At 49.6% G+C, this 26239-nt stretch overlaps 1 protein-coding gene across 2 annotated transcripts in view; it reads left to right on the forward strand.

Annotated features, from left to right (window-relative positions):
* The window catches only part of PDE3B (phosphodiesterase 3B), a 114429-nt gene that overhangs the window by 65155 nt on the left and 23035 nt on the right, over positions 1-26239 (forward strand). For both annotated transcript variants that reach the window (XM_075838205.1, XM_075838206.1), the window contains exons 2-9: positions 15482-15532; positions 16032-16280; positions 20510-20652; positions 21531-21637; positions 22087-22282; positions 22537-22628; positions 23709-23836; positions 24311-24445. In XM_075838205.1, the coding sequence (XP_075694320.1) occupies positions 15482-15532; positions 16032-16280; positions 20510-20652; positions 21531-21637; positions 22087-22282; positions 22537-22628; positions 23709-23836; positions 24311-24445 (1101 nt within the window). The remainder of the gene's footprint in view (positions 1-15481; positions 15533-16031; positions 16281-20509; positions 20653-21530; positions 21638-22086; positions 22283-22536; positions 22629-23708; positions 23837-24310; positions 24446-26239) is intronic.

Raw genomic sequence — 26239 nt, forward strand, 5'->3', positions numbered from 1 at the left:
GCTTCCCCCTTGTTTTGCTCCGCGTTGCTATGGCGTTGCTATGGCGCCGCTCTCATTGTTTGACTCGTTTCGTGTCGTGTTTCCATGGTGACTCCTGTGCTCCACTAATGTCTAACCGTGGCGTGCACCGCGGTCTCCTCTACATCACCTCCACGCAGGTAGACGACTCCTGCCAGAGGCCCCCACGTGGGTTGTAATCGAGGGCAGTCGTCTTTTCTGCAGTGTGGGGGGGCGGGGCGGGGCGCGTGGACTTTTTGTAATATAATTTTGGGGCCCATGCACTGCGCTAGTGATGAAGAGTAGACTAGTGACATCACATAACTTGTATCTGGGGAGCAGTGATGTCACTGGTGTCACATGATCTTTGGTGAGTCTGTTCCGTACCAAGAGGTAGGGGCTGAGAACCTGTCCGGACCTAGTCCTGCTTACACAGCTGAGGGTCTGTTCTAACGTGTCAGTGCAGGTGAGATCTATCAGCCTGGAGTCCAGGACCTGTGAGAGACTTGTACTCCTGCTGCGGCTTACAGAGGATTGTCTTCTGTGCTACACTGTAACAAACCCTCAACTGTGTGAGTAGGATTAGGTCAGGATGGGTTTTTAGCTGCTGGCTATAAAGAAGAATGGTTCTATTCACTGCAAGCACTCAGAGCTATTGAAATGGTGGATAATTCAATCATGAGTTCTGCAGCTTTCTAATAGACTTTTTCACTGTACAATAATTTGTCAGTATATGAAGAGTCTCCAGATTATCAGCCCCCCCATCAGGACATCGGAATCTATGAAGGTGAATGACCCGGAGATGAGGACCCCCCTCCCCAGAAGACTCCAGCTGGTGTAATATCCTGAATCCCGCCTCCCCCGTGTGACGTTATAAGGGTATTACAAGTCACCTGGGAGTTCACAGACCTGTATATACTGTATACCTGTATACCGCCGTAACTCTCCAGGTTTATTTTAACCCTTTGTGTCTTTGTGCTGTGTTTCGTTCTCGTGGCTTTTTTTTTCCCCGTTCACGTGTTGCCGCCGTTCCCACATTAATTTGGAAAAACGAGGCTGTAAAATGCGATAATGATTTTTCCATTTCGTGTGTCGGGCTGTGAGAATGGAACATTTGTGAGTTGTTTTTATCCGCCTGATAATATTCGCAATTAATATCGCTCATCGATGTTGGACCTTTTACGGCCTCTTGTGTGTCTCCCGTTGGGTGGGGAGGGTCCCTGATGAGTGTCAGCTCCTGGGGCCAGGGCAGGTTAAACGTGTGATCTTCCGGTATGCGCCCCATGTGTCCCGGCTATTTCAGGACTGGGAGATTAGGCTGAAGGTTGAGGGACTCAGCCAAATATCTGTTGCTGATGATGTCACGCGCTTAATGGACGAGCAGCGGATTTATTTCTAGATTTGACTGTCCTGATGTCGCTGGTCTCAGCCTTGTGCCTCCATCTAGTGGTCATCAGCGGGTAGTGAAGCTCCTGGAGGTCGCTGCAATCTTTATATTACTGTATATCATTCCGATCCACAGCGCCTTGTGATGGTCCTCGCCCTCTTGGGGTCTTTCCTGTTTTGTGGCATTACAACCTGGAAATAAAATAGATTGTCGGGGGTTTGTACCGTCTGATTTACACAACATATCTACTACTACCACACAACCCGACTACTACTGCCACACAACCCGACTACTACTGCCACACAACAGAACTACTACTACAGGTCTACTACTACTGGCACACAACCCGACTACTACTGCCACAAGTCTACTACTACCACTGCCACACAACCCGACTACTACTGCCACTACCACACAGCACGACTACTACTACTACTGCCAGAGGTCTACTACTACTACCACCACACAACCCGACTACTACTGCCACACAACAGAACTACTACTACTACTACAGGTCTACTACTACTGGCACAGGTCTACTACTACCACTGCCACACAACCCGACTACTACTACTACTACCACTACCACACAGCACGACTACTACTACTACTGCCACAGGTCTACTACTACTACCACCACACAACCCGACTACTACTGCCACACAACCCGACTACTGCCACAGGTCTACTACTACTACTGCCACACAACCCGACTACTACTGCCACACAACAGAACTACTACTACAGGTACACTACTACTACTACTGGCACACAACCCGACTACTACTGCCACAGGTCTACTACCACTGCCACACAACCCGACTACCACTGCCACACAACCCGACTACCACTGCCACACAACCGGACTACTACTGCCACACAACAGAACTACTACTACAGGTCTACTACTACTGGCACACAACCCGACTACTACTGCCACAGGTCTACTACTACCACTGCCACACAACCCGACTACTACTGCCACTACCACACAGCACGACTACTACTACTACTGCCACAGGTCTACTACTACTACCACCACACAACCCGACTACTACTGCCACACAACAGAACTACTACTACTACTACAGGTCTACTACTACTGGCACAGGTCTACTACTACCACTGCCACACAACCCGACTACTACTACTACTACCACACAGCACGACTACTACTACTACTGCCACAGGTCTACTACTACTACCACCACACAACCCGACTACTACTGCCACACAACCCGACTACTGCCACAGGTCTACTACTACTACTGCCACACAACCCGACTACTACTGCCACACAACTCGACTACTACTGCCACACAACAGAACTACTACTACTACAGGTCTACTACTACTGGCACACAACCCGACTACTACTGCCACACAACAGAACTACTACTACAGGTCTACTACTACTACTGGCACACAACCCGACTACTACTGCCACAGGTCTACTACCACTGCCACACAACCCGACTACCACTGCCACACAACCGGACTACTACTGCCACACAACCCGACTACTACTGCCACACAACAGAACTACTACTACAGGTCTACTACTACTGGCACACAACCCGACTACTACTGCCACAGGTCTACTACTACCACTGCCACACAACCCGACTACTACTGCCACTACCACACAGCACGACTACTGCCACAGGTCTACTACTACTACCACACAACCCGACTACTACTGCCACGCAACAGAACTACTACTACTACTACTGGCACACAACCCGACTACTACTGCCTCTACCACACAGCACGACTACTGCCACAGGTCTACTACTACTACCACTGCCACACAACCCGACTACTACTGCCACTACCACACAGCACAACTACTACTACCACACAGCACGACTACTACTGCCACAGGTCTACTACTACTACTACCACACAACCCGACTACTACTACTACTACTACCACACAACCCGACTACTACTACTACTACCACACAACCCGACTACTACTACTACCACAGGTCTACTACTACCACACAACCCGACTACTACTGCCACAGGTCTACTACTACTACTACCACTACCACACAACCCGACTACTACTACTACTACTACTACTACCACACAACCCGACTACTACTACTACCACAGGTCTACTACTACCACTGCCACACAACCCGACCACTACTACTACCACACAACCCGACTACTACTACTACCACACAACCCGACTACTACTACTACTACCACCACAGGTCTACTACTACCACTACCACACAACCCGACTACTACTACTACCACAGGTCTACTACTACCACTACCACACAACCCGACTACTACTACTACTACTACTACTACTACTACTACCACACAACCCGACTACTACTACTACCACAGGTCTACTACTACCACTGCCACACAACCCGACCACTACTACTACCACACAACCCGACTACTACTACTACTACCACACAACCCGACTACTACTACTACCACAGGTCTACTACTACCACTTCCACACAACCCGACTACTACTGCCACAGGTCTACTACTACTACTGCCACACAACACGACTACTACCACAGGTCTACTACTACTACCACATAACCCGACTACTACTACTGCCACACAACAGAACTACTACTACCACACAACCCGACTACTACTACTACTGCCATACAACAGAACTACTACTATCACACAACCGGACTACTACTACCACAGGTCTACTACTACTACTACCACACAACCCGACTACTACTACTACTACCACAGGTCTACCACTGCCACACAACCCGACTACTACTACTACCACACAACCCGACTACTACTACCACAGGTCTACTACTACTACTGCCACACAACCCGACTACTACTACCACAGGTCTACTACTACCACACAATCCGACTACTACTGCCACAGGTCTACTACTACTACCACACAACCCGACTACTACTACTACCACACAACCCGACTACTACTACTACCACAGGTCTATTACTACTACTACCACACAACCCGACTACTACTACTACCACAGGTCTACTACTACCACTGCCACACAACCCGACTACTACTACTACCACAGGTCTACTACTACTACCACACAACCCGACTACTACCACTACCACACAACCCGACTACTACTACTACCACAGGTCTACTACTACTACTACTACTGCCACACAACCCGACTACTACTACTACTGCCACAGGTCTACTACTACTACTACTACTACTACCACCACACAACCCGACTACTACTACCACACAACCCGACTGCTACTACTACCACAGGTCTACTACTACTATCACGCAACACGACTACTACTACACAACCCGACTACTACTACTACCACAGGTCTACTACTACCACACAACCCGACTACTACTACTACCACAGGTCTACTACTACCACAGGTCTACTACTACTATCACACAACACGACTACTACTACACAACCCGACTACTACTACTACCACAGGTCTATTACTACTACTACCACACAACCCGACTACTACTACTACCACAGGTCTACTACTACCACTGCCACACAACCCGACTACTACTACTACCACAGGTCTACTACTACTACCACACAACCCGACTACTACTACTACCACACAACCCGACTACTAATACTACCACAGGTCTACTACTACTACTGCCACACAACCTGACTACTACTACTACCACACAACCAGACTACTACTGCCACAGGTCTACTACTACTACCACACAACCCGACTACTACTACCACACAACCCGATTACTACTACTACCACAGGTCTACTACTACTGCCACACAACCCGACCACTACTACTACCACACAACCCGACTACTACTACTACCACACAACCCGACTACTACTACTACCACAGGTCTACTACTGCCACACAACCCGACTACTACTGCCACAGGTCTACTACTACTACTACTACCACACAACCCGACTACTACTACTACCACAGGTCTACTAATACTACCACATAACCCGACTACTACTACTGCCACACAACAGAACTACTACTACTACCACACAACCGGACTACTACTACTACTACCACACAACCAGACTACTACTGCCACAGGTCTACTACTACTACCACACAACCCGACTACTACTACCACACAACCCGACTACTACTACTACCACAGGTCTACTACTGCCACACAACCCGACTACTACTGCCACAGGTCTACTACTACTACTACTACCACACAACCCGACTACTACTACTACCACAGGTCTACTAATACTACCACATAACCCGACTACTACTACTGCCACACAACAGAACTACTACTACTACCACACAACCGGACTACTACTACTACTACCACACAACCAGACTACTACTGCCACAGGTCTACTACTACTACCACACAACCCGACTACTACTACCACACAACCCGACTACTACTACTACCACAGGTCTACTACTACTACTGCCACACAACCCGACCACTACTACTACCACACAACCCGACTACTACTACTACCACACAACCCGACTACTACTACTACCACAGGTCTACTACTACTACTGCCACACAACCCGACTACTACTACTACCACAGGTCTACTACTACCACACAACCCGACTACTACTGCCACAGGTCTACTACTACTACTACCACACAACCCGACTACTACTACTACCACAGGTCTACTAATACTACCACATAACCCGACTACTACTACTGCCACACAACCGGACTACTATTGCCACAGGTCTACTACTACTACTGCCACACAACACGACTACTACTACTACCACAGGTCTACTACTACTACTACTGCCACACAACCCGACTACTACTACTACCACAGGTCTACTACTACCACACAGCCAGACTACTACTGCCACAGGTCTACTACTACTACCACACAACCCGACTACTACTGCCACAGGTCTACTACTACTACTACTTCAACCACACAACCCGACTACTACTACTACCACACAACCCGACTACTACCACAGGTCTACTACTACTACCACACAACACGACTACTACCGCTGCCCCACGACTTCCACTGCCCCACGACTACCACACAACCCTACTACTACTACTACTACTACTACTACTACTACCACAGGTCTACTACTACTACTACTGCCACACAACACGACTACTACTACTACCACAGGTCTACTACTACTACTGCCACACAACCCGACTACTACTACTACCACAGGTCTACTACTACTACTGCCACACAACCCGACTACTACTACTACCACAGGTCTACTACTACTACTACTACCACACAACCCAACTACTACTACTACCACTACCACACAACCCGACTACTACTACTACCACAGGTCTACTACTACTGCCACACAACCCGACTACTACTGCCACAGGTCTACTACTACTACCACACAACCCGACTACTACTACCACACAACCCGACTACTACTACTACCACAGGTCTACTACTGCCACACAACCCGACTACTACTACTACAAGTCTACTACTACCACACAACCCGACTACTACTGCCACAGGTCTACTACTACTACTACCACACAACCCGACTACTACTACTACTACCACCACAGGTCTACTAATACTACCACATAACCCGACTACTACTACTGCCACACAACAGAACTACTACTACTACCACACAACTGGACTACTATTGCCACAGGTCTACTACTACTACTGCCACACAACACGACTACTACTACTACCACAGGTCTACTACTACTACCACACAACCCGACTACTACTACTACCACACAACCCGACTACTAATACTACCACAGGTCTACTACTACTACTACTGCCACACAACCTGACTACTACTACTACTACCACACAACCAGACTACTACTGCCACAGGTCTACTACTACTACCACACAACCCGACTACTACTACCACACAACCCGACTACTACTACTACCACAGGTCTACTACTACTACTACTGCCACACAACCCGACCACTACTACTACCACACAACCCGACTACTACTACTACCACACAACCCGACTACTACTACTACCACAGGTCTACTACTGCCACACAACCCGACTACTACTACTACCACACAACCCGACTACTACTGCCACAGGTCTACTACTACTACTACCACACAACCCGACTACTACTACTACCACAGGTCTACTAATACTACCACATAACCCGACTACTACTACTGCCACACAACAGAACTACTACTACTACCACACAACCGGACTACTACTACTACTACTACCACACAACCAGACTACTACTGCCACAGGTCTACTACTACTACTACACAACCCGACTACTACTACCACACAACCCGACTACTACTACTACCACAGGTCTACTACTACTACTGCCACACAACCCGACCACTACTACTACCACACAACCCGACTACTACTACTACCACAGGTCTACTACTACTACTGCCACACAACCCGACTACTACTACTACCACAGGTCTACTACTACCACACAACCCGACTACTACTGCCACAGGTCTACTACTACTACTACCACACAACCCGACTACTACTACTACCACAGGTCTACTAATACTACCACATAACCCGACTACTACTACTGCCACACAACAGAACTACTACCACACAACCGGACTACTATTGCCACATGTCTACTACTACTGCCACACAACACGACTACTACTACTACCACAGGTCTACTACTACTACTACTGCCACACAACCCGACTACTACTACTACTACTACCACAGGTCTACTACTACCACACAGCCAGACTACTACTGCCACAGGTCTACTACTACTACCACACAACCCGACTACTACTGCCACAGGTCTACTACTACTACTACTTCAACCACACAACCCGACTACTACTACTACCACACAACCCGACTACTACCACAGGTCTACTACTGCCACACAACCCGACTACTACTATCACAGGTCTACTACTACCACACAACCCGACTACTACTACCACAGGTCTACTACTACCACAGGTCTACTACTACTACCACACAACACGACTACTACTACTACCGCTGCCCCACGACTTCCACTGCCCCACGACTACCACACAACCCGACTACTACTACTACTACTACCACAGGTCTACTACTACTACTGCCACACAACACGACTACTACTACTACCACAGGTCTACTACTACTACTACTGCCACACAACCCGACTACTACTACTACCACAGGTCTACTACTACTACTGCCACACAACCCGACTACTACTACTACCACAGGTCTACTACTACTACTGCCACACAACCCGACTACTACTACTACCACAGGTCTACTACTACTACTACTACCACACAACCCAACTACTACTACTACCACACAACCCGACTACTACTACTACCACAGGTCTACTACTACTGCCACACAACCCGACTACTACTGCCACAGGTCTACTACTACTACCACACAACCCGACTACTACTACTACCACACAACCCGACTATTACTACTACCACAGGTCTACTACTACTACTGCCACACAACCCGACTACTACTACTACCACCACAAGTCTACTACTACCACACAACCCGACTACTACTGCCACAGGTCTACTACTACTACTACCACACAACCCGACTACTACTACCACCACAGGTCTACTAATACTACCACATAACCCGACTACTACTACTGCCACACAACAGAACTACTACTACTACCACACAACCGGACTACTATTGCCACAGGTCTACTACTACTACTGCCACACAACACGACTACTACTACTACCACAGGTCTACTACTACCACACAGCCCGACTACTACTACTACTGCCACACAACAGAACTACTACTACTACCACACAACCCGACTACTACTACTACCACAGGTCTACTACTACCACACAGCCAGACAACTACTACTACCACAGGTCTACTACTACTACTACACAACCCGACTACTACTGCCACAGGTCTACTACTACTACTACTTCAACCACACAACCCGACTACTACTACCACTGCCACACAACCTGACTACTACTACTACTACCACAGGTCTACTACTACCACACAACCAGACTACTACTGCCACAGGTCTACTAATACTACCACACAACCCGACTACTACTACTACCACACAACCCGACTACTACCACACAACCCGACTACTACCACAGGTCTACTACTACCACACAACCCGACTACTACTACTACCACAGGTCTACTAATACTACCACATAACCCGACTACTACTACTGCCACACAACAGAACTACTACCACACAACCGGACTACTATTGCCACAGGTCTACTACTACTACTGCCACACAACACGACTACTACTACTACCACAGGTCTACTACTACTACTACTGCCACACAACCCGACTACTACTACTACCACAGGTCTACTACTACCACACAGCCAGACTACTACTGCCACAGGTCTACTACTACTACCACACAACCCGACTACTACTACCACACAACCCGACTACTACTACTACCACAGGTCTACTACTACTGCCACACAACCCGACTACTACTACTAGCACAGGTCTACTACTACTACTGCCACACAACCCGACTACTACTACTACTACTACCACAGGTCTACTACTACTACTGCCACACAACACGACTACTACTACCACTGCCCCATGACTACTACTACTACCCAAGGTCTACTACTACCACACAACCCGACTACTACTACTACCACAGGTCTACTACTACCACCACCACACAACACGACTACTACTACCACTGCCACACGACGACTACTACCACTGCCACACAGCACGACTACTACCACACAACCCGACTACTACCACAGGTCTACTACTACTACCACCACACAACACGACTACTACTACCACTGCCACACAACACTACTACTACCACTGCCACACGACGACTACTGCCACACAGCACGACTACTACTACCACTGCCACACAGCACGACGACTACTACCACGCCACACAACCACTACTACCACTGCCACACAACACTACTACTACCACTGCCACACGACGACTACTGCCACACGACCACTACTACCACTGTGAAGGTGCAAAATATTCTTTACTGACTGTGACATAAACAGAAATCTAGACATTAAAGTTCTTATTTTTTGTTTGGAAGTCGTCACCTTCTCATAGTCCATACTTTATGGAGTTCCTTTTGCTGCATATACAGATGTCAGTCTCTTGGGGGATGTCTATTGCTGCTGCAGTCTCTTGGGGATGTCTCTATTACAGCTGCAGTCTCTTGGGGGATGTCTCTATTACAGCTGCAGTCTCTTGGGGGATGTCTCTATTACTGCTGCAGTCTCTTGGGGGATGTCTCTATTACAGCTGCAGTCTCTTGGAGGATGTCTCTATTGCTGCTGCAGTCTCTTGGGGGATGTCTCTATTACAGCTGCAGTCTCTTGGGGGATGTCTATTGCTGCTGCAGTCTCTTGGGGGATGTCTCTATTACAGCTGCAGTCTCTTGGGGGATGTCTATTGCTGCTGCAGTCTCTTGGGGGATGTCTATTGCTGCTGCAGTCTCTTGGGGGATGTCTCTATTACAGCTGCAGTCTCTTGGGGGATGTCTCTATTACAGCTGCAGTCTCTTGGGGGATGTCTATTGCTGCTGCAGTCTCTTGGGGGATGTCTATTGCTGCTGCAGTCTCTTGGGGGATGTCTATTGCTGCTGCAGTCTCTTGGGGGATGTCTCTATTACAGCTGCAGTCTCTTGGGGGATGTCTCTATTACAGCTGCAGTCTCTTGGGGGATGTCTATTGCTGCTGCAGTCTCTTGGGGGATGTCTATTGCTGCTGCAGTCTCTTGGGGGATGTCTATTGCTGCTGCAGTCTCTTGGGGGATGTCTCTATTACAGCTGCAGTCTCTTGGGGGATGTCTCTATTACAGCTGCAGTCTCTTGGGGGATGTCTCTATTACAGCTGCAGTCTCTTGGGGATGTCTCTATTACAGCTGCAGTCTCTTGGGGGATGTCTCTATTACAGCTGCAGTCTCTTGGGGGATGTCTCTATTACAGCTGCAGTCTCTTGGGGGATGTCTATTGCTGCTGCAGTCTCTTGGGGGATGTCTCTATTGCTGCTGCAGTCTCTTGGGGGATGTCTATTGCTGCTGCAGTCTCTTGGGGGATGTCTCTATTACAGCTGCAGTCTCTTGGGGGATGTCTATTGCTGCTGCAGTCTCTTGGGGGATGTCTATTGCTGCTGCAGTCTCTTGGGGGATGTCTATTGCTTTCTGCAGTCTCTTGGGGGATGTCTATTGCTTTCTGCAGTCTCTTGGGGGATGTCTATTGCTGCTGCAGTCTCTTGGGGGATGTCTCTATTACAGCTGCAGTCTCTTGGGGGATGTCTCTATTACAGCTGCAGTCTCTTGGGGGATGTCTATTGCTGCTGCAGTCTCTTGGGGGATGTCTATTGCTGCTGCAGTCTCTTGGGGGATGTCTATTGCTGCTGCAGTCTCTTGGGGGATGTCTCTATTGCTGCTGCAGTCTCTTGGGGGATGTCTCTATTGCTGCTGCAGTCTCTTGGGGGATGTCTCTATTACAGCTGCAGTCTCTTGGGGGATGTCTCTATTACAGCTGCAGTCTCTTGGGGGATGTCTCTATTGCTGCTGCAGTCTCTTGGGGGATGTCTCTATTGCTGCTGCAGTCTCTTGGGGGATGTCTCTATTGCTGCTGCAGTCTCTTGGGGGATGTCTATTGCTGCTGCAGTCTCTTGGGGGATGTCTCTATTAGTTATGCACATCTAGCCCCCTCCCCCCCCCCCCCCCCCCCCCCCCGGGGTTCCTCCAGGTTATAGTTGTGTTCAGCGTCTCCTCGTCGTGATATAAATTATTGAGGTCTCGGTCGTTCGATACATTTAATTTGTAAATAAACTTTCACAAAACTTCTGACATCAGAGCGACACTTCAGAAGTTTGAGACCCCACTGATCGCTGTTTCTGCTCGGTCTGGTGCAGCGGCTCATAGACTTTCTATTGACCCCGTACAACGCTCACTTGGTTTTCCGAGGAAAGTTGAGCAGAACCAATCAGAAACCAGCGATCAGTGGGGACCTCAAAACCTCTGAAATGTCGCTCTGATGTCAGAAGTTCTATGACCGGACAGGTAGATCTTATGTTTGCGTTACATTGTACAGCGCTGGATGGGGGGTGGATGGGGTGAGGGTGGGGTCGGGTTGAGGGGAGGATGGGGCAGGATGAGGTCGGGTCGGGGGGAGGACAGGTCGGGTCGGGGGGAGGACAGGTCGGGTCGGGGGGAGGACGGGTCAGGTTGAGGGGAGGATGGGGCAGGATGAGGTCAGGTCGGGGGGAGGACAGGTCGGGTCGGGGGGATGACAGGTCAGGTTGAGGGGAGGATGGGGCAGGATGAGGTCGGGTCGGGGGGAGGACAGGTCAGGATGAGGTCGGACGGGTCGGGTTGAGGGGAGGACAGGGAAGGATGAGGTCGGGTTGGGGGGAGGATGGGTCGGGGGGAGGACAGGTCGGGTCTGAGGGAGGACAGGGCAGGATGAGGTCGGGTCGGGGGGAGGACGGGTCGGGGGGAGGACAGGTCGGGTCTGAGGGAGGACAGGGCAGGATGAGGTCGGGTTGGGGGGAGGACGGGTCGGGGGGAGGACAGGTCGGGTCGGAGGGAGGACAGGGCAGGATGAGGTCGGACGGGTCGGGTTGAGGGGAGGACAGGGCAGGATGAGGTCGGGTTGAGGGAAGGACGGGTTGAGGACAGGGCAGGATGAGGTCGGGGGGAGCACAGGTCGGGTCGGGGGGAGGACAGGGCAGGATGAGGTCGGACGGGTCGGGTTGAGGGGAGGACAGGGCAGGATGAGGTCGGGTTGAGGGAAGGACGGGTCGGGTTGAGGACAGGGCAGGATGAGGTCGGACGGGTCGGGTTGAGGGGAGGACAGGGCAGGATGAGGTCGGGTTGAGGGAAGGACGGGTCGGGTTGGGGGGAGGACGGGTCAGGACATTTGCACTTGTGCCGCTCTCGGGCTGCCGGACCTCACATCTGCCCCCTACTGTTGGGTTACGGTCACACAACATTTTTCACTCGGATTTTGGTGCGTATTCCTGGCACAGCGGGTTTACAACCTACATGGCCGCTATTCCCAGTGCCACATGGCTTGTCACCCAGCTTTCCCAGACTCCTGAATATTAAGCCTGCCTCGTGATACAGAACTAGGAATGTTGTATTGTGGTTTTAGCAGTGAAGGAAAGTTACACAGGTTTAGCTGTGGTGTTTCGTTATCCAGCTTTCCCAGGAGCAGACGATCTCAGGGATTTATATTTGTGGGTCATGGTTTGATTTTTGGGGTGATCTGTGCTCGGGGTTTGTTGGCTTTGCCTCTGAAGTGTCGTAACGTTTGGTCGTGGGTTTGCTGATTGACTACTTGCAATTTATTGGGCAGAGGTTGCGACCCCCTTTCCCCGTGGTCATGTGACTCCCGCTCGTGGCGCCTCTTCTCCGTTCACCAGTACGTGGAGCCGCAGATCTGCAATGTAATAAGAGGTTGTGTGGCAATTAATCACAATTTTCAAGATCTTTGTTTGCTGTCAGTGAAGGGAAACATTTTTGTTTACATTGAGGTTGAAAACTGACCCTGACCATGTTCTGCTCACACAGTTGAGGGCTTGTTACAGTGTATCAGCGCACACAGTCCTCTGTGGGTTAAGCACTGGGGCAGCACAAATTTCTTTGCTTTCCTGACCTAATACTTGTCGCCACTGAAATTTGTTACAATTGTATCCAGGCGAGACTTAAGTGAGATAAACAGCCTGTTCTCCAGACTGTTACAATGTTTCAGCGCAGGTACATTGTATCAATCTATCAGGACAGGAGAGAGATATGTTATTAGTTAAAATAAAATGTAAACTACAATGGTCCCATTCACTGACAGCAAGTGTGGATCTTTAAAATGACGAAGAATTGAAACACAAATTTTCTTGGGAAGTTGGAGAACTGTTCCTTACACAGAGGTTGGTCTTTATTTTCAGGAGGCGGCTGCTGAGTTGACTGAAGGATGAGGCGTCTTGTGCCCCGTGCCTCCTGGTCATCGCCTCCATTATTTCTTCAGCTGTTTTGTTCTTTGTTCCGATGATTTTGTTGGACTGACGGATTGTGTTACCCCGAGCGTTTCATTGTAAGCTGAGCCGCATTGACGTCACCGGGTGTCAGATAAGATCCGAGTTCTGTGGTTTCCGTATTTGTGCCAGCGTTCTGCCTGAGCCGCGCTCCATCATCATTGTCCTGCCCAGGCTGAGGATGTTGGGGGTTGTAGTGCTTGTCATGTTTGTGCACTGGTGTGTCTCATTACGGGTGCCCTGTCACGCCTGATGATGTGACCCCAAAACGTCACCTGCAAAACCAGAACAGCTGATCGCACAATGACCCTCGCCCACCATGTCTGTATAGTCGCCGGGCGATCGCCCCGTTCCGGTTGTCACCCCGCTTTCCTAGAGTCCTGAGCAGCCAGTTGCATATTACATCACAGTATCATTCCGGGTGGGAGCGGTAACGACGAGCGTATCAAACGGGATGGATCTCTCCCTGCGCCCCCACTATCTGCACCCCCCACCATATTTACGTCGTGAGCTGCCCCCCCCTCCCCCGTTGTGTATTTACGTTGTGAGCTGCCCCCCCCGTTGTGTATTTACGTTGCGAGCTGTATCCACCCCCTTCTATATTTGCGCTGCCGTCATTAACCACTTCCCTTCTATTACTGACTAAGGCCCCATGCACACGACCGTGCCCGCAATCACGGCCCGCGATTGCGGGCACAGTCGGCCGCCGACTGCCACGGCACGCAAAATGCAAAAAAACGGACATGTTCCATAATTTTCTGAACATTTCTACGGCACGGACACCCATCCGTGGCACTACGGAAAGGTGTCCGCGTTCAGTGAAAGTGAATGGGCCCATTTTTGCGCTCGTGTGCAGGGGCCTCAATATTTGGGACTTGTTCCTTGCATCGTAATTAGCGGTTTCCTCATCCGCCCCTATAATTAATCAGCGCTTGTTCGCAGCTGCAGGACTCGGCACAATGTATTACTGTTTGTTTTTTCTCCTCTTCGCTTCGTTCTCCGGTTTATAATCGCTGATAAATTTACAGTTCATTTTAAATATATTTTTTAAAATCTCTTTTTTTCTCTCTTTCAGATGATCCTTTGGGATTGGGATTTTAAGCAGTGGTACAAACCCCAATACCAGGTGAGCTCACATGACCTACTGATCCAGGGTTACATCATGTCTGCTACTCCAGTCACATCCAGAGCTGCATTCATAATTCTGCTGTTGTCGAGTCTTGGGCTCGGTTTACATCACTTGTGGGAGATCCGGTCTGCCGTGCGTCTTTGTAGAATGAAGTGAGGATGACATGGCGGCACAAGGAATATTATGGCGTGCGTCCACTCTCTCTCTTGTTCTACGAGCCGATCCTCGTGGGGAGAATTTGATTTAATCCTGGCCTTGTACTCCAGTCACATCTAGAGCTGCAGTCACAATTCTATTGGCCTTCCGTTGATTCTCAGGCTACAGAACTGGTTCAGTGTCTGAATTGAGAATGCTCTGCTGTGTTGCATTGTGAGACATGTAGTGTTTATGCCAGGCACTGTTCAGTTGTTTAAGCTCCCACAATGCACTGCTTCCTTCTGTATTACTCTCCATTCTGTTTACTTTTGTATTGTGGTGATTCATTGTCTTGTTGCAGAATGCCGGCGGTGGGAATGGCGTAGACTTGTCTGTCCTGAACGAGGCGCGCAATATGGTGTCCGAGCTCCTGGTGGACTCGTCCTTGTCCCCGCAGGTCGTGTCCTCGCTCCGCAGCATTAACAGCCTTATGGGGGCTTTCTCCGGCTCATGCAGACCCAAAGTTAACCCATTCACCCCCTTCCCCGGCTTCTACCCCTGTGCGGAGATGGAGGACGCCATGGACAAAGGCGACAGGAAGTTCCACAAGGTAAAGACGTCTTAAAGGGCTTGTCCCAAATATTTCCATCTTACACATTTAGGGTCAGATCGCGCGTTGCGGAAAATCTGCAGCAAAGCGAATAAAACAAATCTCATCCACACGCTGCGGAAACACTGAGCGCAACAAACGCTGAAACGTGGACCTGCGGTGCAGAACTTTATACCGCAGCATGACCATTGTACCTGCGGAATCGCTGCCTGTATGTTACGGGGAGGTAAAATCCGCAACAAGTAGCAGCTGTTTCATATTTTGTGGCAGATTCGCAGCGATTCCGCCGCAAGAAACTCAACTCAGAAAAAAAAACTTCACATACCTGCCCAGAAGTCTCTTTCTTCCTCCTGGGGTGACATCACGTGTGGCGGCCGCTGCAGCCAATCACAGGCCAATCACAGGCGGTGGTCACCTGGGATGAAACGTCAGGCTACCTGCCGGATAAATGTTGCCGTTTTTTCCGCAGAGGACATTCCAGCTGAAAAACTGCGACAGTTTGTGGTTTTTCGGCTGGAATTCCCTGCGGTGCGCAGGGCGGATTTGTTGCGTGCTTTTACACATGGTATCCGCCCCGTGTGAACTCCGCCTTATAGCCGTTCATGTGATGGACGCACAGGTGCACGGCTCGTTACAGTTCTCAGGGCTGTGTCTTAGGGCTTATTCACACGAACGTGTTATACGTCCGTGCTACGTCCATCGCACGGTCTTATGTTAGTGAATGGGGCCGTTCAGACTGTCAGTGAATATCACGCATCGTGTGTCCGCTGTGCAAAACTCACGACATGTCCTATATTTGGCCGTGTTTCGCGCTGCACACACCCATTGAAGTCATTGGTTGCGTGCAAATCGCGTTCGGCACACGGAAGCACTTCCGGGTGATTCGCGCTACAGTAGTAAAATAAATGAATGAAAACAGAAAAGCATCATGTGCTGGTGACACACGCTCAGGTGAATCCGGCCTTATAATTAGCCGAGTGTCCATCACATGACCTGGACAATGAATGACAGCAAGCAGAGATTTTGAAAACTATGAGGAATTGTTGCAGAACGTATATTAGTAAATTGTAGAAATTTTATTTGCTAAAACTGGAGACCCCTTTAACCCTTTCCCTGCCAAGGACGTATCTCGGACATCCTGGCAGGAAGGGACATCAGTAGCTAGCGATGTATGCGATACGTCCTTACTACTGACGGCTCTAACTCGGGCTAAGTCGCCGTTGCGGGTCTGGTATGAAAGCGAAGCCAGACGCTGGCACCGCCTGAGTTACCGCAGGTTAATGTGGGAGCTGCATTAGTGCGATTAGTGTCAAATCCGCTGGCCGCTTCTCTAGTAAAGGCCATTACTCGATACCATCATGGCGATCGCTAGAGAGAAGCGTCTAATACAATTCTGAGCGTGGAGAAGATTCCTGTCGGCCAAATCACCCACCGACAGTCGCCATAAAGGATCGGTTCCAACTAATTACTCAAAAAAATCAGTAATCGTTAATGCCTTGGGTTCGGTTTACTAAAAGTGAAACAAAAAGAACACGGCGCCAAACTTGCGGTATCAATAAATAATGAGCGGAGATAACGCACATATATGCTCACCTCCAAGGTTGTAATTTACCGGCATGTAATTCGTAGTAGAAAAGCTGCTGCCAATCCCAACGCAGTTTAGGGTTTTACGATGATTGATCAGGTTCGGCTGCGTTCACACGTCGACATGAACAGAATCTTAATGTTTTCAGAGCGGGATGGAAAATTATTTTCCTATACAATCTCCAATTTGCACATATCGGTTGGGATATTCCTGTGGTTTTGGAGTTTAGGCCTCGTGCGATTGCGGGCACAGCCGGCCGCCACGGACCGCATTTTCGTTCCGTGCTTCCATACAAAGTATGGGAGCACGGCTCGTAAAAAACGAAACGTAGGACATGCTTCATATTTGCCGGCACGGATACCTGTATTCCCCTGTCCTACAGTCATCCTCCCCCCAGCCTGACATGTCTGATAACAGAGAACAATAGATTGTATTCACCTGTCCTACAGTCATCCTTCCCCTGCCTGACATGTCTGATAACAGAGAACAATAGATTGTATTCACCTGTCCTACAGTCATCCTCTCCCAGCCTGACATGGCTGATAACAGAGAACAATAGATTGTATTCACCTGTCCTACAGTCATCCTTCCCCCGCCTGACATGTCTGATAACAGAGAACAATAGATTGTATTCACCTGTCCTACAGTCATCCTCCTCCAGCCTGACATGTCTGATAACAGAGAACAATAGATTGTATTCACCTGTCCTACAGTCATCCTCTCCCAGCCTGCCATGTCTGATAACAGAGAACAATAGATTGTATTCACCTGTCCTACAGTCATCCTCCCCCCAGCCTGACATGTCTGATAACAGAGAACAATAGATTGTATTCACCTGTCCTACAGTCATCCTTCCCCCGCCTGACATGTCTGATAACAGAGAACAATAGATTGTATTCACCTGTCCTACAGTCATCCTCTCCCAGCCTGACATGGCTGATAACAGAGAACAATAGATTGTATTCACCTGTCCTACAGTCATCCTCCCCCAGCCTGACATGTCTGATAACAGAGAACAATAGATTGTATTCACCTGTCCTACAGTCATCCTCCTCCAGCCTGACATGTCTGATAACAGAGAACAATAGATTGTATTCACCTGTCCTACAGTCATCCTCTCCCCAGCCTGACATGTCTGATAACAGAGAACAATAGATTGTATTCACCTGTCCTACAGTCATCCTCCCCAGCCTGTCATGTCTGATAACAGAGAACAATAGATTGTATTCACCTGTCCTACAGTCATCCTCCCCCAGCCTGACATGTCTGATAACAGAGAACAATAGATTGTATTCCCCTGTCCTACAGTCATCCTCCCCCAGCCTGACATGTCTGATAACAGAGAACAATAGATTGTATTCACCTGTCCTACAGTCATCCTCCCCCCAGCCTGACATGTCTGATAACAGAGAACAATAGATTGTATTCACCTGTCCTACAGTCATCCTCCCCCAGCCTGACATGTCTGATAACAGAGAACAATAGATTGTATTCACCTGTCCTAGTCATCCTCCTGCAGCCTGACATGTCTGATAACAGAGAACAATAGATTGTATTCACCTGTCCTACAGTCATCCTCCCCCAGCCTGACATGTCTGATAACAGAGAACAATAGATTGTATTCACCTGTCCTCCAGTCATCCTCTCCCAGCCTGACATGTCTGATAACAGAGAACAATAGATTGTATTCACCTGTCCTACAGTCATCCTCTCCCAGCCTAACATGTCTGATAGCAGAGAACAATAGATTGTATTCACCTGTCCTACAGTCATCCTCCCCCAGCCTGACATGTCTGATAACAGAGAGCAATAGATTGTATTCACCTGTCCTACAGTCATCCTCCCCCAGCCTGACATGTCTGATAACAGAGAGCAATAGATTGTATTCACCTGTCCTACAGTCATCCTCCCCCAGCCTGACATGTCTGATAACAGAGAACAATAGATTGTATTCACCTGTCCTACAGTCATCCTCCCCCAGCCTGACATGTCTGATAACAGAGAACAATAGATTGTATTCACCTGTCCTACAGTCATCCTCTCCCAGCCTGACATGGCTGATAACAGAGAACAATAGATTGTATTCACCTGTCCTACAGTCATCCTCCCCCAGCCTGACATGTCTGATAACAGAGAGCAATAGATTGTATTCACCTGTCCTACAGTCATCCTCCCCCAGCCTGACATGTCTGATAACAGAGAACAATAGATTGTATTCACCTGTCCTACAGTCATCCTCCCCCAGCCTGACATGTCTGATAACAGAGAACAATAGATTGTATTCACCTGTCCTACAGTCATCCTCTCCCAGCCTGACATGTCTGATAACAGAGAACAATAGATTGTATTCACCTGTCCTACAGTCATCCTCCCCCAGCCTGACATGTCTGATAACAGAGAGCAATAGATTGTATTCACCTGTCCTACAGTCATCCTCCCCCAGCCTGACATGTCTGATAACAGAGAGCAATAGATTGTATTCACCTGTCCTACAGTCATCCCCCCCCCCCCCAGCCTGACATGTCTGATAACAGAGAACTATAGATTGTAGAGAATATAGACTGTGGGGTGAGTGCTGTTTCAGTGTGTCAGGATACGCAGTGTTGTATTATTTGCTGCTGTTAACCCTTTGCTTCCCCTCCAGGGGCTGAACAGCCGCAGCAGCCTGCCCACCCCTCAGCTTCGCCGGAGCTCTGGAGCGTCTGGTTTGTCCCCCATGGATCTGGCGGCTTCTAGGTGGGAAAGAAGTAACGGAAAGCGGTCACACCCGGATTACAGCACGTCGAGGTGAGCGGGACCTGGAGCCTGTATACCATGTAGATGGGAGACGCTGGCAGTGCCACTCATTCACCACCGGGTGGCAGCACATCCCCGCTCTCCGGCACTGTCTATACTTCTATTGAACGTCTCACGACCTGCGATGTGGCGGGGAATGTGCAGCGAGACGTCTCAGGCCACATTCACACCAGCGTGTCCGATTTGCGTGCGCACGTGGTTTCCCTCTGCAAGCGCTTCCTTTTTTTTTAGTTTTATTTTATTCAACATTTCTTTACCAACTGATACGTGAAACACGGGCAGCACGTGGATGTGGTCCGTCTGCTGTCCACGTGGATGTGGTCCGTCTGCTGTCCACGTGGATGTGGTCCGTCTGCTGTCCACGTGGATGTGGTCCGTCTGCTGTCCACGTGGATGTGGTCCGTCTGCTGTCCACGTGGATGTGGTCCGTCTGCTGTCCACGTGGATGTCGTCCGTCTGCTGTCCACGTGGATGTCGTCCGTCTGCTGTTCACGTGGATGTCGGCCGTCTGCTGTCCACGTAGATGGCGTCCGTCTGCTGTCCACGTGGATGTCGTCCGCCTGCTGTCCGTGGTTTTCACACACCTATAGACTTCAATGGGTGACAACGTCCACAAAAACGCAGCAATATCGGACACTGCGCTGCATGAGAATCAAAGGATGTGGGAACGGCCCCATGAATGGTCCGCGTGCTGTCCGTTATTTCACCTCATATGGACCCGGAACACGCTCGTCTTAATGAGCCCTTAGTATGACGGCTGCGGAGGCCCCTCCCCCTCCACTCCCAGCGTCTTCATCCCGGTGCCCCCCCCCCCTCCAGTTTTATGATTTTTTTTTCTGTTTCCATGTAATATATTCTTCTCTCTGCAGTCAGGGATCTTATCCAAATGGACCTTTCAGCTCCAACCTGCTGACAATACCAAAGCAGAGGTCATCGTCTGTGACTCTAACCCCCCACATGGGCGCCAGGAGAGCTGGTAAGCGTCACAATGTGTCAGTAATAAAGCTGCTGCAGTGACTGAATCTAGAGCACTTAAAGGGCCAGTGTCCCGTTTTTTGTAAACGAAGCTTCATCAGGATGGAAGAAGTTCTGCATCTTTGTAAAAGACTGTGTTTCAACTCCTCACCAAGATCTCAGCTTGCTTTCAGTGAATGGGAGTCGTCTTGTCTACATAATGAAAACACATCCTGCTTATACAACAGATGGACGTGCTACAATTTACCAGCGAGCTAAACACAGCAACGACCCATCAGCAGTGTGCACAGGACTAGGTCAGGGTAGATTTTGGTTTCTGAATGTAAGCAGGTGCAGGGGTATCCAGTCTATTGCTCCCTGTTATCAGCCACTTCCGGCTGTGGTGTTTTGTAGGGGTGCGGGTTCGTCTCGCTCCGGTCTCACGTCTGTCGTTGTCTCGCTGTCTTTCAGGTGCCTCTCCCGCTCTGAGCCCGGTCAGCTCGCCCAGTTACGGTTCTACGTTTAACCGCTCGCCTGTGGAGTTCCCGGACACCGCGGATTTTCTCACGAAACCAAGTGTTACCTTATATAAAGCTGCGGGTTATACGCTAAGTTCTCAGGATTCCCCGCAGCCAATCAGACAATCTACAAGCCATATATGTCACAGGTAAACGCGGCGCCCCATAGTAATCCGTTATAACTGACGCTGCGGCACCCGTGGGTGGCGCCTCCTGATCCTCCTCCGCTCTCTGATTCCTGGGGCTCGGACATTTCACTACATCGTGGATTTGTCGTTTCTCACCTTGAATCTGGGCGACCACGGATACGGCTGCTGTTACGTGTCCCCCGCCCGCGCTGCTGCATGATGTTGTAGGTCGGACGTGTCGTCTTGTAGATTTATCTTCTCCTTCCTCCTTCTAGTTGTGATCACAAGATTTATAAATCTACTTCAAACTCCGAATCGTTGGACGTCGGCTCGCAGTCCGGTGCTGAGAACCAACTGCGAAAATCAGGTGAGAGTGTTGACTGACCACCAGGGGGCGCTGTTGTAGTGGAGTCTATGAATTAGTGATGGACCACCAGGGGGCGCTGTACTAGTGGAGCCTATAAACTGGTGACTGACCAACAGGGGGCGCTGTTCTAGTGGAGCCTATGAGCTGGTGACTGACCACCAGGGGGCGCTGTACTAGTGGAGCCTATAAACTGGTGACTAAACAACAGGGGGCGCTGTACTAGTGGAGCCTATAAACTGTTGACTGACCAACAGGGGGCGCTGTTCTATTGGATCCTATAAACTGGTGACTGACCAACAGGGGCGCTGTTCTATTGGAGCCTATAAACTGGTTACTGACCACCAGGGGGCGCTGTTCTAGTGGAGCCTATGAGCTGGTGACTGACCACCAGGGGCGCTGTTCTATTGGAGCCTATAAACTGGTGACTGACCACCAGGGGGCGCTGTTCTAGTGGAGCCTATGAGCTGGGGACTGACCACCAGGGGGCGCTGTTCTAGTGGAGCCTATGAGCTGGTGACTGACCACCAGGGGCGCTGTTCTATTGGAGCCTATAAACTGGTGACTGACCACCAGGGGGCGCTGTTCTAGTGGAGCCTATGAGCTGGGGACTGACCACCAGGGGGCGCTGTTCTAGTGGAGCCTATGAGCTGGTGACAGACCACCAGGGGGCGCTGTTCTAGTGGAGCCTATGAGCTGGTGACTGACCACCAGGGGGCGCTGTTCTAGTGGAGCCTATGAGCAGGTGACTGACCACCAGGGGGCGCTGTTCTAGTGGAGCCTATGAGCTGATGTACGCTTTAGAACTCAGGATAAAATTGATTTGTTCTCCTTCTCTTTTTTGTGGAGCTTTTAGGATTTTATTGGGGAATTCTCTGTCCTAGAGGCCGCGAGATCCAGAGCCGCTCTCCACCTGCGGGGGAGATATCCGTGTCCTGCATGTAAATGACATTGTCCTAGACAATTGCTTAGAGTCCCTTTTACTGTAGCCGCCATGATGTCATCGGCTGTTACAGGTTTGGTGTCGACCGTGTCTTGTTAATGTCGCGTCTGAACTTCGTTTTCTTTTTTCGTGTCTTACAGGAGAACATCCCAGCGTTCAGGCCGAATCTTTGCACTTACCAGACAGAACGCAGGAAAAGCGACCGCAGAGCGATTGTAAGACACGATCTGAGGACGATGAACAGACGCAGACAAACCAACAGTCAGAGGTAACCTGGCCCTTTAAGACATTGTCACCCTATTAATTATCATGGAACTCACACAGCAGAAGGCTTGTTACAATGTATCGCTGCAGGTAAGAACGATCGACCGGGAGTCCAGAACAGAGATTTTCTAGAGAGGACACAACTGTAACAAACCCTCTGTGGTGTGAGCAGGGCTAGGGTCAGGATGGGTTTTCGGCCCCTTGATATAAAGAACAATAATGTTTCCATTCACTGACAGCAAGCAGAGATCTTTACATTTGGGAGCAATTGAAACGCAGTCCATTAGAAAGTTCCAGATGTATTTGTTGTATTAGATCTTGTGGATCGGCGTGCTGTGAGCCGCTGTAGATGTTGGGGGTTTTTCAGTGTCCCCGGATCGGCCGCGCTCTGCTCCGGTGCTCGATGGCTGCGCGGTTAACCTGTTGGTTTTGTGGCCCCCGCTGGATAACGCTGCTCTGAACTTGTGTCTCTGCTCAGATTGAGGAGGAGTCGGCTCTGGATTTGCTCTTAGAGGATCAGGACGAGTTATTGCAGAAGTTGGATAATTGGAATTTTCCAATCTTCAATCTTATGGAGAAGACTGGAGGGAAATCCGGGAGGATCCTTAGTCAGGTACCTGTGACCTCCGAGAATATGTTCTAATATCGTCTATTATATGATATTCTGATATATATGATCCTGGGACGTCTGTCACCTGCAGTACCACTTTTTACCACTAAGTGAACTTTCCATAGACTCCAATGCAATAGCGCCCCCAGCTGTGATTTACTTTGTATCTGATCCAGTTAGGATAATGCTTCTAGGAATAAATATTCCCCCCAGTAAAGGTGAAGTTTAATCAGCAGGAGAAGCGCTATAGTGCCAGTGAGGACCTGGATTCCTCTGTTTTTCCATCAGTCCTATGTATGGAGATTTGGAGTTACATTTTTATAAAGCACAATTAATACCCCTCCCCCTCCCCCGTCTCCGTCCATTAATATCCGCATTAGATTATTTCTGCCTCCTGTAATTTCCACTTCTGCTGCGTTCAGACATTATAGATGTGACTTGCTGAGCGTCGGCGATCATTGATTTCCTGGTGGCGGCACAAAATCATTCTCAGCCTGACAACTTTTCATTATGACTTCACTTTTTTTGGCTCGGTCGTCTCCCAATAAAACGGTTTTCTCCAGAATTGTCTAATGCAGCTGAAGTGGCCGCCGCAGCCTCTCCTGCCAAATTCTAGCGTTGAGATCATTGGACTCCAAAATACTAGAATGAGTAATCCGAGGTCCTTCCAGGATAGCTGCTGACGTGAGAGCGACCGTGCCCGCAGCGGAAAACACAACGCGTCATTAATGGAGACTTCATTTAGATCAAGTGCACTGAGAAGATGTAACGTGGGCGAGATCGGCGGAGAAGACGTCAGGAGCCGCTTGTTTGTGGGTGGAGTCAGATGCTCTGTGGGTGGAGTCAGATGCTCTGTGGGTGGAGTCAGATGCTCTGTGGGTGGAGTCAGATGCTCTGTGGGTGGAGTCAGATGCTCTGTGGGTGGAGTCAGATGCTCTGTGGGTGGAGTCAGATGCTCTGTGGGTGGAGTCAGATGCTCTGTGGGTGGAGTCAGATGCTCTGTGGGTGGAGTCAGATGCTCTGTGGGTGGAGTCAGATGCTCTGTGGGGCTCAGTCTCTGATTGGATGTGTGGAAATACTTGTCCATACACTTTGCATCATGTTTTCTATTCCATTCGCATTCAGAGCTGCATTCACAATTCTGCACCAGACTATTGACTCCTACAGTAATTGCGTCAGGGGTGTAATTATAGAGGCAGCAGTTACACCTGGGCTCTGGTTCCTGCGGGGGCCACATAAGTAATCATTATGAATGGCACATGGTCGTTACAGATGTCGCACCGCGGGCCCCGGACCTTCAGGTTACACCTCCTGGAATAATTTGATATAAACACGACGTCACTTATACGAGAGAGACGACAGGTGGAGAACTTATCCTGGAGTTTCAGTTCTGACCACGTGTTCCTCGTTGCTATGACAAGTTGTTTATCTGGAAGTCGTGGTCGCCATCGGAGACTTCACCAATATCCGGGTCCATAAAGCCGGAATAACTCCTGTAACAGAGGGGCAGAAGAGATCCAGTCAGAGAGGGATCTACTGGATCTCCAGGCCCAGCACCCTTCAATTTAGACATGATTGGCTATATTCTGCGCTCGCTCTTAATATCGGGGACGTCTCCTAATTTCTGTCTTTTCGCGGTGAGTTTTCCGTGTTCACCTTATAAAGGAAAAAAATAACCGGTGTAAATGTTTCCTATATTATTGTTTGAGTCTCGCCGGCGGCGGTTCTGGATGTAGCCGGCGGCGGTTCTGGATGTAGCCGGCGGAGGTTCTGGATGTAGCCGGCTGAGGTTCTGGA

This window comes from Rhinoderma darwinii, chromosome 9 (assembly GCF_050947455.1).
Source record: "Rhinoderma darwinii isolate aRhiDar2 chromosome 9, aRhiDar2.hap1, whole genome shotgun sequence".
Classification (NCBI taxonomy): Eukaryota; Metazoa; Chordata; class Amphibia; order Anura; family Rhinodermatidae; genus Rhinoderma; species Rhinoderma darwinii.